Raw genomic sequence first — 13,290 nt, forward strand, 5'->3', positions numbered from 1 at the left:
ACACTGCTAAAGCTAACTCTCTCTCCTCTGCTCTTATCCTTCTAGACCTATCTGCTGCCTTTGATACTGTGAACCATCAGATCCTCCTCTCCACCCTCTCCGAGTTGGGCATCTCCGGCGCTGCTCACTCTTGGATTGCGTCCTACCTGACAGGTCGCTCCTACCAGGTGGCATGGCGAGAATGTCTCCGCTCAACGTGCTCTCACCACTGGTGTCCCCCAGGGCTCAGTTCTAGTCCCTCTCCTATTCTCTCTATACACCAAGTCACTTGGCTGTCATATCCTCACATGGTCTCTCCTATCATTGCTACGCAGACGACACACAATTAATTTTCTCCTTTCCCCCTTCTGATAACCAGGTGGCGAATCGCATCTCTGCATGTCTGGCGGACATATCAGTGTGGATGTCGGATCACCACCTCAAGCTGAACCTCGGCAAGACGGAGCTGCTCTTCCTCCCGGGGAAGGACTGCCCGCTCCATGATCTCGCCATCACGGTTGACAACTCCATTGTGTCCTCCTCCCAGAGTGCAAGGAACCTTGGCGTGACCCTGGACAACACCCTGTCGTTCTCCGCTAACATCAAAGCGGTGACCCGATCCTGTAGGTTCATGCTCTACAACATTCGCAGAGTACGACCCTACCTTACACAGAAAGCGGCACAGATCCTAATCCAGGCACTTGTCATCTCCCGTCTGGATTACTGCAACTCGCTGTTGGCTGGGCTCCCTGCCTGTGCCATTAAACCCCTACAACTTATCCAGAACCTGTGCAGTCCGTTTGGTGTTCAACCTTCCCAAGTTCTCTCATGTCACCCCGCTCCTCCGCACACTCCACTGGCTTCCAGTTGAAGCTCGCATCTACTACAAAACCATGGTGCTTGCCTACGGAGCTGTGAGGGGAACGGCACCTCCTTACCATCAGGCTCTGATCAGACCCTACACCCAAACGAGGGCACTACGTTCATCCACCTCTGGCCTGCTAGCCCCCCTACCTCTACGGAAGCACAGTTCCCTCTCAGCCCAGTCAAAGCTATTCGCTGCTCTGGCACCCCAATGGTGGAACAAGCTCCTCCACGACGCCAGGACAGCGGAGTCCCTGACCACCTTCCGGAGACACTTGAAACCCTACCTCTTTAAGGAATACCTGGAATAGTATAACAGTAATCCTTCTACCCCCCAACCCCCATTAAAAAAAAAAAAAAAAGAAAAAGTGGTTGTCCCACTGGCTATCCTAAATTGAATGCACCAGTAAGTCGCTCTGGATAAGAGCGTCTGCTAAATGATTTAAATGTAAATGTGTAGCATGTAAAGGGTTTTAGTGTGGAGTGTATGTTGGTGTATCATGTAAAGGGTTCTAGTGTGGAGTGTATGTTGGTGTATCATGTAAAGGGTTCTAGTGTGGAATGTATGTTGGTGTATCATGTAAAGGGTTCTAGTGTGGAATGTATGTTGGTGTATCATGTAAAGGGTTCTAGTGTGGAGTGTATGTTGGTGTATCATGTAAAGGGTTCTAGTGTGGAGTGTATGTTGGTGTATCATGTAAAGGGTTCTAGTGTGGAGTGTATGTTGGTGTATCATGTAAAGGGTTCTAGTGTGGAGTGTATGTTGGTGTATCATGTAAAGGGTTCTAGTGTGGAGTGTATGTTGGTGTATCATGTAAAGGGTTCTAGTGTGGAGTGTATGTTGGTGTATCATGTAAAGGGTTCTAGTGTGGAGTGTATGTTGGTGTATCATGTAAAGGGTTCTAGTGTGGAGTGTATGTTGGTGTATCATGTAAAGGGTTCTAGTGTGGAGTGTATGTTGGTGTATCATGTAAAGGGTTCTAGTGTGGAGTGTATGTTGGTGTATCATGTAAAGGGTTCTAGTGTGGAGTGTATGTTGGTGTATCATGTAAAGGGTTCTAGTGTGGAGTGTATGTTGGTGTATCATGTAAAGGGTTCTAGTGTGGAGTGTATGTTGGTGTATCATGTAAAGGGTTCTAGTGTGGAGTGTATGTTGGTGTATCATGTAAAGGGTTCTAGTGTGGAGTGTATGTTGGTGTATCATGTAAAGGGTTCTAGGTGGAGTGTATGTTGGTGTATCATGTAAAGGGTTCTAGTGTGGAGTGTATGTTGGTGTATCATGTAAAGGGTTCTAGTGTGGAGTGTATGTTGGTGTATCATGTAAAGGGTTCTAGTGTGGAGTGTATGTTGGTGTATCATGTAAAGGGTTCTAGTGTGGAGTGTATGTTGGTGTATCATGTAAAGGGTTCTAGTGTGGAGTGTATGTTGGTGTATCATGTAAAGGGTTCTAGTGTGGAGTGTATGTTGGTGTATCATGTAAAGGGTTCTAGTGTGGAGTGTATGTTGGTGTATCATGTAAAGGGTTCTAGTGTGGAGTGTATGTTGGTGTATCATGTAAAGGGTTCTAGTGTGGAGTGTATGTTGGTGTATCATGTAAAGGGTTCTAGTGTGGAGTGTATGTTGGTGTATCATGTAAAGGGTTCTAGTGTGGAGTGTATGTTGGTGTATCATGTAAAGGGTTCTAGTGTGGAGTGTATGTTGGTGTATCATGTAAAGGGTTCTAGTGTGGAGTGTATGTTGGTGTATCATGTAAAGGGTTCTAGTGTGGAGTGTATGTTGGTGTATCATGTAAAGGGTTCTAGTGTGGAGTGTATGTTGGTGTTTGGAGGTGTTCTAGTGTGATATGTTGGTGTATCATTAGGGTTCTAGTGTGGAGTGTATGTTGGTGTATCATGTAAAGGGTTCTAGTGTGGAGTGTATGTTGGTGTATCATGTAAAGGGTTCTAGTGTGGAGTGTATGTTGGTGTATCATGTAAAGGGTTCTAGTGTGGAGTGTATGTTGGTGTATCATGTAAAGGGTTCTAGTGTGGAGTGTATGTTGGTGTATCATGTAAAGGGTTCTAGTGTGGAGTGTATGTTGGTGTATCATGTAAAGGGTTCTAGTGTGGAGTGTATGTTGGTGTATCATGTAAAGGGTTCTAGTGTGGAGTGTATGTTGGTGTATCATGTAAAGGGTTCTAGTGTGGAGTGTATGTTGGTGTATCATGTAAAGGGTTCTAGTGTGGAGTGTATGTCAGTCATTGGGGACTAACTGTCATTGATGAATGTACTGTCTGCTGTGTGAGTGACCTCTATGTACCACTGACCTGGAGGGCAGAGAGGAGCCGAGGTCTGAGAAGCCGTTGGTGCGCGTGTCATCGTCGGGGCAAGGGCTGCTGGGAGTGTAGTCCACGTCCTCCCCCTCTCCGTAGTCCTCAAACTGCTCCTCCCCCGAGATGACGGACGCAGAAGCCGAGCCAATCAGCTGGCCAGAACTACAGCCAATCAGAACACAAAGAACATGAGTCAACATATGAATCAGTATGGCCCAGTCCCAAATGGTCTCCTAGGCCCCTCAAATTCTCATCTGGACCTGGAAGCCAGTTCCACTGCTTTTGTTCATACTTCCCCTCTAATCAGGGACTGAATTAAACCTGGGACACCAGGTGGGTGATATTAATTATCAAGTAGAACAGAAAAACAGCATTAGTCCAGAACTTGTTGTATAAGATTTGAATACCCCTTCCCTAGAAACTCAGAACATCTGAAAACACTGTCTGAGTATAGCAATATGGAGCCAATTCCACCTAGCCTATCAGAGGGCCCATTCCACCTAGCCTATCAGAGGGCCCATTCCACCTAGCCTATCAGAGGGCCCATTCCACCTAGCCTATCAGAGGGCCAATTCCACCTGGCCTATCAGAGGGCCAATTCCACCTGGCCTATCAGAGGACCAATTCCACCTAGCCTATCAGAGGGCCAATTCCACCTGGCCTATCAGAGGGCCAATTCCACCTAGCCTATCAGAGGGCCCATTCCACCTAGCCTATCAGAGGGCCAATTCCACCTAGCCTATCAGAGGGCCCATTCCACCTAGCCTATCAGAGGGCCCATTCCATATTGCCAATAACAGACCAACAAGTCTAGAAGAAGTGCTTATGGCAGGTTGGGGCTACTACTGGCATTGTCAGATAGACGGTGGCAAAAAGCTTATTGAAAATCAATAACCGCTATAATCTGACATCATAACGTCACACTTACTTGTTGAACAGTCCTCCTAGCCCCTCCTCCTTCTCGTTGCCCCGCCCCCCGTCAGAGCCCACCCCGCTCTCATTGGTGCTGTCCATGTCACAACACTCCCCTTGCTCCACACTACAGTCCGGGTATGGACGGGTACACATGATGATGGGAGGGCCGAGTCGGGCCGAGCCGTTCTGGAGCGAGAGAGAGGGAGGGGGAGGGAGGGAGGGAGGGATAAGTCAAGGGGTATGAATACTTTCTGAAGGTACTGTATCTGTATTTAGTTATTTATTCATTTATTTCTAATTCTGGCAGGTTTGGTCCTCCATAGAATAATAATTTGGAGACATGTAGGGGGTTTAGAGTACAGGGGTAGACAGCCGTGGGTAGTGACTGGACCACTGGCCTAGATCTGTCTGCTCTTGTTCAGGAGTGTGTGTGTGTGTGTGTGTGTGAGATGGTGTGTGTGTGTTCAGGAGTGTGTGTGTGTGAGATGGTGTGTGTGTGTGTGTGTTCAGGAGTGTGTGTGTGTGAGATGGTGTGTGTGTGTTCAGGAGTGTGTGTGATTGTGTGTAAATAATACATACACGTCTGTCTGGCCTCACCAGACTGCTCTACCACTGGGAGACACACACACGCACGGACACACGCACGGACACACACACATACTCGTGCACACACACTCAAACACACACACATTACATTGAATCACCAAGAACATCAATGTTATTCTAATGAATGCTAGCCAGAGCAGGGTGAATGGTCCTGAAGGACAGGCCAAGCAAAACAACAGCAGGAACAATTACTATCATCATCACATATCAACATCATCATATCAACATCTTATCAACATCATCATATCAACAACATAATATCAACATCATCATATCATTTTAACATCATATCAACAACATCATCATATCAACATCTTATCAACATCATCATATCAACAACATAATATCAACATCATCATATCATATTAACATCATATCAACAACATCATATTAACATCATCATATGTTGCGGTCTATATTCAGAACCACATTCCTGTAAAGCTTAGAGAGGATCTCATGTTAAATACTGTTGAAGTAATATGGCTACAGGTTCATCTGCCTCACCTAAAGCCCATTCTGGTGGGAAGCTGCTATAGACCACCAAGTGCTAACAGTCAGTATCTGGATAATATGTGTGAAATGCTTGATAATGTATGTGATATCAACAGAGAGATATATTTTCTGGGTGATTAAAATATTGACTGGCCCACTCAAGAAAAAAACGTCAAACTGTAACCAGTGCCTGCAACCTGGTTCAGGTTATCAGTCAACCTACCAGGGTAGCTACAAACAGCACAGGAATGAAATCATCAACATGTATTGATCACATCTTTACTAATGCAGCAGAAATTTGCTTTAAATCAGTATCCAAATCCATAGGATGTAGTGATCACAATATAGTAGCCATATCTAGGAAAACCAAAGTTCCAAAGGCTGGGCCTAATATAGTGTTTAAGAGGTCATACAATATGTTTTGTAGTGATTCTTATGTTGATGATGTAAGAAATATGTTCTGGTCTGTGGTGTGTAATGAGGAGCAACCAGACGCTGCACTTGACACATTTATGAAATTGCTTATTCCAGTTACTAATAAGCATGCACCCATTAAGAAAATGACTGTAAAAACTATTAAATCCCCTTGGATTGATGAGGAATTGAAAAATTGTATGGTTGAGAGGGATGAGGCAAAAGGTATGGCAAATAAGTCTGCAGCCCAATCGATTGGCAAACGTACTGCAAATTGAGAAATCATGTGACTAAACTAAAGAAAAATAAACTATACTATGAAACAAAAATAAATGATATAAAGAATGATAGTAAAAAGCTTTGGAGAACCTCAAATGAAATTTTGGGCAAAAAGGCAAACTCAGCTCCATCATTCATTGAATCAGATGGCTCATTCATCACAAAACCCACTGATATTGCCAACTACTTTAATGATTTTTTCATTGGCAAGATTAGCAAACTTAGGCATGACATGCCAGCAACAAACGCTGACACTACACATCCAAGTATATCTGACCAAATTACAAAAGACAAGCATTGTACTTTTGAATTCCGTAAAGTGAGTGTGGAAGAGGTGAAAAAATGACAAGCCACTGGGGTCTGACAACCTGGATGGAAGATTACTGAGGATAATAGCGGACGATATTGCCACTCCTATTTTCCATATCTTCAATCTAAGCCAACTAGAAAGTGTGAGCCCCCAGGCCTGGAGGGAAGCAAAAGTCATTCCGCTACCCAATAACAGTAAAGCCCCCTTTACTGGCTCTAATAGCCGAACAATCAGCTCGCTACAAACCCTTAGTAAACTTTTGGAAAAAATTGTTTGACCAGATACAATGCTATTTTACAGTAAACAAATTGACAGACTTTCAGCACGCTTATAGGGAAGGACATTCAACAAGCACAGCACTTACACAAACAACTGATGATTGGCTGAGAGAAATTGATGATGTAAAGATTGTGGGGGCTGTATTGTTAGACTTCAGTGCGGCTTTAGACATTATCGATCATAGTCTGCTGCTGGAAAAACGTATGTGTTATGGCTTTACACCCCCTGCTATATTGTGGATAAAGGGTTACCTGTCTAACAGAACGCAGAGGGTGTTCTTTAATGGAAGCCTCTCCAACATAATCCAGGTAGAATCCGGAAATCCCCAGGGCAGTTGTTTAGGCCCCTTACTTTTTACAATCTTTGCTCACGACGTGCCACTGGCTTTGAGTAAAGCCAGTGTGTCTATGTATGCGGATTACTACAGCGGCTGAAATGACTGCAATACTTAACAAAGAGCTGCAGTTAGTTTCAGAATGGGTGGCAAGGAATAAGTTAGTCCTAAATATTTCAAAAACTAAAAGCACTGTATTTGGGACTAAACTGCTTGGAGTAACCCTGGATTGTAAACTGTCATGGTAAAACATATTGATACAACAGTAGCTAAGATGGGGAGAAGTCTGTCCATAATAAAGCACTGCTCTGCCTTCTTAACAACACTATCAACAAGGCAGGTCCTACAGGCCCTAGTTTTGTCGCATGTGGACTACTGTTCAGTCGTGTGGTCATGTGCCACAAAAAGGGACGTAGGAAAATTGCAATCGGCTCAGTACATGGCAGTACGGCTGGCCATTGGATGTACACAGAGAGCTAACATTAATGATATACATGTAAATCTCTCATGGCTCAAAGTATATGAGAGATTGACTTCATCACTACTTGTTTTTGTAAGAAGTATTGACAAGTTGAATGTACTTAGCTGTCTGTTTAAACTACTAGCACACAGCTCGGTCACCCATGCATACCCCACAAGACATGCCACCAGAGGTCTCTTCACAATCCCCAAGTCCAGAACAGACTAATGGAGGTGCACAGTACTATATAGAGCCATGACTACATGGAACTCTATTCCACATCAAGTAAGTGATGCAAGCAGTAAAATTAGATTTAAAAAACAGGTCAAAATATACATTATGGAACAGCGGGGATTGTGAAGCAACACAAACATAGGCACATACACATACATGTATACACACATATAACAACATACGCACTATACACACACACGTACACATGGATTTTTGTACTGTAGATATGTGGTGGAGCAGGGGCCTAATGTATTGTAATGTTTTTAAAATTGTATAACTGCCATGTTTAATTTTGTGAAGAGACACACACAAAGGTACATACACACGCATACACACACACAAGCGCTAGCACACACACTCTACACACACACACTGTAATATTATTGTATGGTGTTATTATACATTTTGTATTGTATTGTATTGGAACAGAAGGCTCCAGAGAGGCTCTAACCTGGTTATAGAGGGGAACAGAAGGCTCCAGAGAGGCTCTAACCTGGTTATAGAGGGGAACAGACGGCTCCAGAGAGGCTCTAACCTGGTTATAGAGGGGAACAGAAGGCTCCAGAGAGGCTCTAACCTGGTTATAGAGGGGAACAGAAGGCTCCAGAGATGCTCTAACCTGGTTATAGAGGGGAACAGAAGGCTCCAGAGAGGCTCTAACCTGGTTATAGAGGGGAACAGAAGGCTCTAACCTGGTTATAGAGGGGAACAGAAGGCTCTAACCTGGTTATAGAGGGGAACAGAAGGCTCCAGAGAGGCTCTAACCTGGTTATAGAGGGGAACAGAAAGCTCCAGAGGCTCTAACCTGGTTATAGAGGGGAACAGAAGGCTCCAGAGAGGCTCTAACCTGGTTATAGAGGGGAACAGACGGCTCCAGAGAGGCTCTAACCTGGTTATAGAGGGGAACAGAAGGCTCCAAAGAGGCTCTAACCTGGTTATAGAGGGGAACAGAAGGCTCCAGAGGCTCTAACCTGGTTATAGAGGGGAACAGAAGGCTCCAGAGGCTCTAACCTGGTTATAGAGGGGAACAGAAGGCTCCAGAGATGCTCTAACCTGGTTATAGATGGGAACAGAAGGCTCTAACCTTGTTATAGAGGGGAACAGAAGGCACCAGAGAGGCTCTAACCTGGTTATAGAGGGGAACAGACGGCTCCAGAGAGGCTCTAACCTGGTTATAGAGGGAAACAGAAGGCTCCAGAGATGCTCTAACCTGGTTATAGAGGAGAACAGAAGGCTCCAGAGAGGCTCTAACCTGGTTATTGAGGGGGACAGAAGGCTCTAACCTGGTTATAGAGGGGAACAGAAGGCTCTAACCTGGTTATAGAGGGGAACAGAAGGCTCCAGAGAGGCTCTAACCTGGTTATAGAGGGGAACAGAAGGCTCCAGAGAGGCTCTAACCTGGTTATAGAGGGGAACAGAAGGCTCTAACCTGGTTATAGAGGGGAACAGAAGGCTCCAGAGAGGCTCTAACCTGGTTATAGAGGGGAACAGAAGGCTCCAGAGGCTCTAACCTGGTTATAGAGGGGAACAGAAGGCTCCAGAGAGGCTCTAACCGGGTTATAGAGGGGAACAGACGGCTCCAGAGAGGCTCTAACCTGGTTATAGAGGGGAACAGAAGGCTCCAGAGGCTCTAACCTGGTTATAGAGGGGAACAGAAGGCTCCAGAGGCTCTAACCTGGTTATAGAGGGGAACAGAAGGCTCCAGAGATGCTCTAACCTGGTTATAGATGGGAACAGAAGGCTCTAACCTTGTTATAGAGGGGAACAGACGGCTCCAGAGAGGCTCTAACCTGGTTATAGAGGGAAACAGAAGGCTCCAGAGATGCTCTAACCTGGTTATAGAGGGGAACAGAAGGCTCCAGAGAGGCTCTAACCTGGTTATTGAGGGGGGTAGAAGGCTCTAACCTGGTTATAGAGGGGAACAGAAGGCTCTAACCTGGTTATAGAGGGGAACAGAAGGCTCCAGAGATGCTCTAACCTGGTTATAGAGGGGAACAGAAGGCTCTAACCTGGTTATAGAGGGGAACAGAAGGCTCCAGAGATGCTCTAACCTGGTTATAGAGGGGAACAGAAGGCTCCAGAGGCTCTAACCTGGTTATAGAGGGGAACAGAAGGCTCTAACCTGGTTATAGAGGGGAACAGAAGGCTCTAACCTGGTTATAGAGGGGAACAGAAGGCTCCAGAGAGGCTATAACCTGGTTATAGAGGGGAACAGAAGGCTCCAGAGATGCTCTAACCTGGTTATAGAGGGGAACAGAAGGCTCTAACCTGGTTATAGAGGGGAACAGAAGGCTCCAGAGAGACTCTAACCTGGTTATAGAGGGGAACAGAAGGCTCCAGAGAGGCTCTAACCTGGTTATAGAGGGGAACAGATGGCTCCAGAGAGGCTCTAACTTGGTTATAGAGGGGAACAGAAGGCTCAAGAGATGCTCTAACCTGGTTATAGAGGGGAACAGAAGGCTCCAGAGAGGCTCTAACCTGGTTATAGAGGGGAACAGACGGCTCCAGAGATGCTCTAACCTGGTTATAGAGGGGAACAGAAGGCTCCAGAGAGGCTCTAACCTGGTTATAGATGGGAACAGAAGGCTCTAACCTGGTTATAGAGGGGAACAGAAGCACTAACCTGGTTATAGAGGGGAACAGAAGGCTCCAGAGAGGCTCTAACCTGGTTATAGAGGGGAACAGACGGCTCCAGAGAGGCTCTAACCTGGTTATAGAGGGGAACAGAAGGCTCCAGAGAGGCTCTAACCTGGTTATAGATGGGAACAGAATGCTCTAACCTGGTTATAGAGGGGAACAGAAGGCTCTAACCTGGTTATAGAGGGGAACAGAAGGCTCCAGAGAGGCTCTAACCTGGTTATAGAGGGGAACAGAAGGCTCTAACCTGGTTATAGAGGGGAACAGACGGCTCCAGAGAGGCTCTAACCTGGTTATAGAGGGGAACAGAAGGCTCTAACCTGGTTATAGAGGGGAACAGACTGCTCCAGAGAGGCTCTAACCTGGTTATAGAGGGGAACAGAAGGCTCCAGAGATGCTCTAACCTGGTTATAGAGGGGAACAGAAGGCTCCAGAGGCTCTAACCTGGTTATAGAGGGGAACAGAAGGCTCTAACCTGGTTATAGAGGGGAACAGAAGGCTCTAACCTGGTTATAGAGGGGAACAGAAGGCTCCAGAGAGGCTCTAACCTGGTTATAGAGGGGAACAGACGGCTCCAGAGAGGCTCTAACCTGGTTATAGAGGGGAACAGAAGGCTCCAGAGAGGCTCTAACCTGGTTATAGATGGGAACAGAAGGCTCTAACCTGGTTATAGAGGGGAACAGAAGGCTCTAACCTGGTTATAGAGGGGAACAGAAGGCACCAGAGAGGCTCTAACCTGGTTATAGAGGGGAACAGAAGGCTCTAACCTGGTTATAGAGGGGAACAGACGGCTCCAGAGAGGCTCTAACCTGGTTATAGAGGGGAACAGAAGGCTCTAACCTGGTTATAGAGGGGAACAGACTGCTCCAGAGAGGCTCTAACCTGGTTATAGAGGGGAACAGAAGGCTCCAGAGATGCTCTAACCTGGTTATAGAGGGGAACAGAAGGCTCCAGAGGCTCTAACCTGGTTATAGAGGGGAACAGAAGGCTCTAACCTGGTTATAGAGGGGAACAGAAGGCTCTAACCTGGTTATAGAGGGGAACAGAAGGCTCCAGAGAGGCTCTAACCTGGTTATAGAGGGGAACAGAAGGCTCCAGAGGCTCTAACCTGGTTATAGAGGGGAACAGAAGGCTCTAACCTGGTTATAGAGGGGAACAGAAGGCTCCAGAGGCTCTAACCTGGTTATAGATGGGAACAGGAGGCTCTAACCTGGTTATAGAGGGGAATAGAAGGCTCCAGAGAGGCTCTAACCTGGTTATAGATGGGAACAGAAGGCTCTAACCTGGTTATAGAGGGGAACAGAAGGCTCCAGAGAGGCTCTAACCTGGTTATAGAGGGGAACAGAAGGCTCTAACCTGGTTATAGAGGGGAACAGACGGCTCCAGAGAGGCTCTAACCTGGTTATAGAGGGGAACAGAAGGCTCTAACCTGGTTATAGAGGGGAACAGACTGCTCCAGAGAGGCTCTAACCTGGTTATAGAGGGGAACAGAAGGCTCCAGAGATGCTCTAACCTGGTTATAGAGGGGAACAGAAGGCTCTAACCTGGTTATAGAGGGGAACAGAAGGCTCTAACCTGGTTATAGAGGGGAACAGAAGGCTCCAGAGGCTCTAACCTGGTTATAGAGGGGAACAGAAGGCTCTAACCTGGTTATAGAGGGGAACAGAAGGCTCCAGAGGCTCTAACCTGGTTATAGAGGGGAACAGAAGGCTCTAACCTGGTTATAGAGGGGAACAGAAGGCTCTAACCTGGTTATAGAGGGGAACAGAAGGCTCTAACCTGGTTATAGAGGGGAACAGAAGGCTCCAGAGAGGCTCTAACCTGGTTATAGAGGGGAACAGAAGGCTCCAGAGAGGCTATAACCTGGTTATAGAGGGGAACAGACGGCTCCAGAGGCTCTAACCTGGTTATAGAGGGGAACAGAAGGCTCCAGAGGCTCTAACCTGGTTAAAGAGGGGAACAGAAGGCTCCAGAGAGGCTCTAACCTGGTTATAGATGGGAACAGAAGGCTCCAGAGAGGCTCTAACCTGGTTATAGATGGGAACAGAAGGCTCTAACCTGGTTATAGAGGGGAACAGAAGGCTCCAGCGGCTCTAACCTGGTTATAGAGGGGAACAGGAGGCTCTAACCTGGTTAGTGTGTATGATATCGTAGTCTCTCTCTCTCCTAGTCTTTGTCTGAGTGTGCATCCCAAATGGCCCACTTTATAGTGCAGTACTCTACCCTATGGGTCCTGGTCAAAAGTAGTGCACTATTAAGGGAATAGGGTGCTGTTTGGAACACACACTGGGAGTGTGTCTGGCATTCCCATGCAGGAGGGTCAATGCTTTAGTGTGTGTGTGTGTGTGTGTGCGTGCGTGCTTTCACTCAACATCATAAATTATACACATGTTTATGTCTGAACCAAGGATGGGAGACAGGGAAAAGGACAGAGAAGGACAGAGGTTGTACTGAACACACACACACGTGCACGTGCACACACACACTTTCCATTCACACTAGTGCCAGTGTAGACTGTCTCAGTTCACTCGAGGTGTTCACAGCAGGTGGCTGTCATACTTTATAAACCCATTCACCCCCACCCCCACCCCTCACTCCCCTTCTCACTCTCACTCACTCACTCCTAACTCCTTCACCACACCCCCACCCCTCACTCCCCTTCTCACTCTCACTCACTCACTCCTAACTCCTTCACCACACCCCCACCCCTCACTCCCCTTCTCACTCTCACTCACTCACTCCTAACTCCTTCACCACACCCCCACCCCCTCTCTCCCCTAACACCACACCCCCACCCCTCACTCCCTCACTCCTCTCGCTCCCTCACTTCTGCTCTCTCTCCCTCCCTCACTCACTCCTCTCTCTCACTTGTTCTCTCAATCTCTTCTCCTAGTGCATTTCCCAGACTTACTCCCCCCAGCCACACACACGCCACACAAACACCTGTCCTCTCCTCTTTCACACCCTCTCTCTCTCTCTCTCTCTCTCTCTCTCTCTCTCTCTCTCTCTCCTTTCTCTCTCTCCCTCTCTCTCTCCCTCTCTCTCTCTCCCAATTCAATTCTCAATTTAAGGGCTTTATTGGCATGGGACACGTGTGTTAACATTGCCAAAGCAAGTGAAGTAGATAGTAAACAAAAGTGAAATAAACAATAAATATTAACAGTAAACATTACAC

The 13,290-nt window shown here is 46.7% G+C and overlaps 1 protein-coding gene across 2 annotated transcripts in view; it reads right to left on the reverse strand.

Annotated features, from left to right (window-relative positions):
- The window catches only part of LOC121550389 (rab11 family-interacting protein 4A), a 96,166-nt gene that overhangs the window by 19,995 nt on the left and 62,881 nt on the right, over positions 1 to 13,290 (reverse strand). For both annotated transcript variants that reach the window (XM_041862619.2, XM_041862620.2), the window contains 2 exons: positions 4,084 to 4,256; positions 3,150 to 3,317 (listed from right to left, as the gene is read on the reverse strand). In XM_041862619.2, coding sequence (XP_041718553.2) covers positions 3,150 to 3,317; positions 4,084 to 4,256 — 341 coding nt within the window. The remainder of the gene's footprint in view (positions 1 to 3,149; positions 3,318 to 4,083; positions 4,257 to 13,290) is intronic.

The sequence above is a fragment of the Coregonus clupeaformis genome, chromosome 35, assembly GCF_020615455.1.
Source record: "Coregonus clupeaformis isolate EN_2021a chromosome 35, ASM2061545v1, whole genome shotgun sequence".
Taxonomy (NCBI): domain Eukaryota; kingdom Metazoa; phylum Chordata; class Actinopteri; order Salmoniformes; family Salmonidae; genus Coregonus; species Coregonus clupeaformis.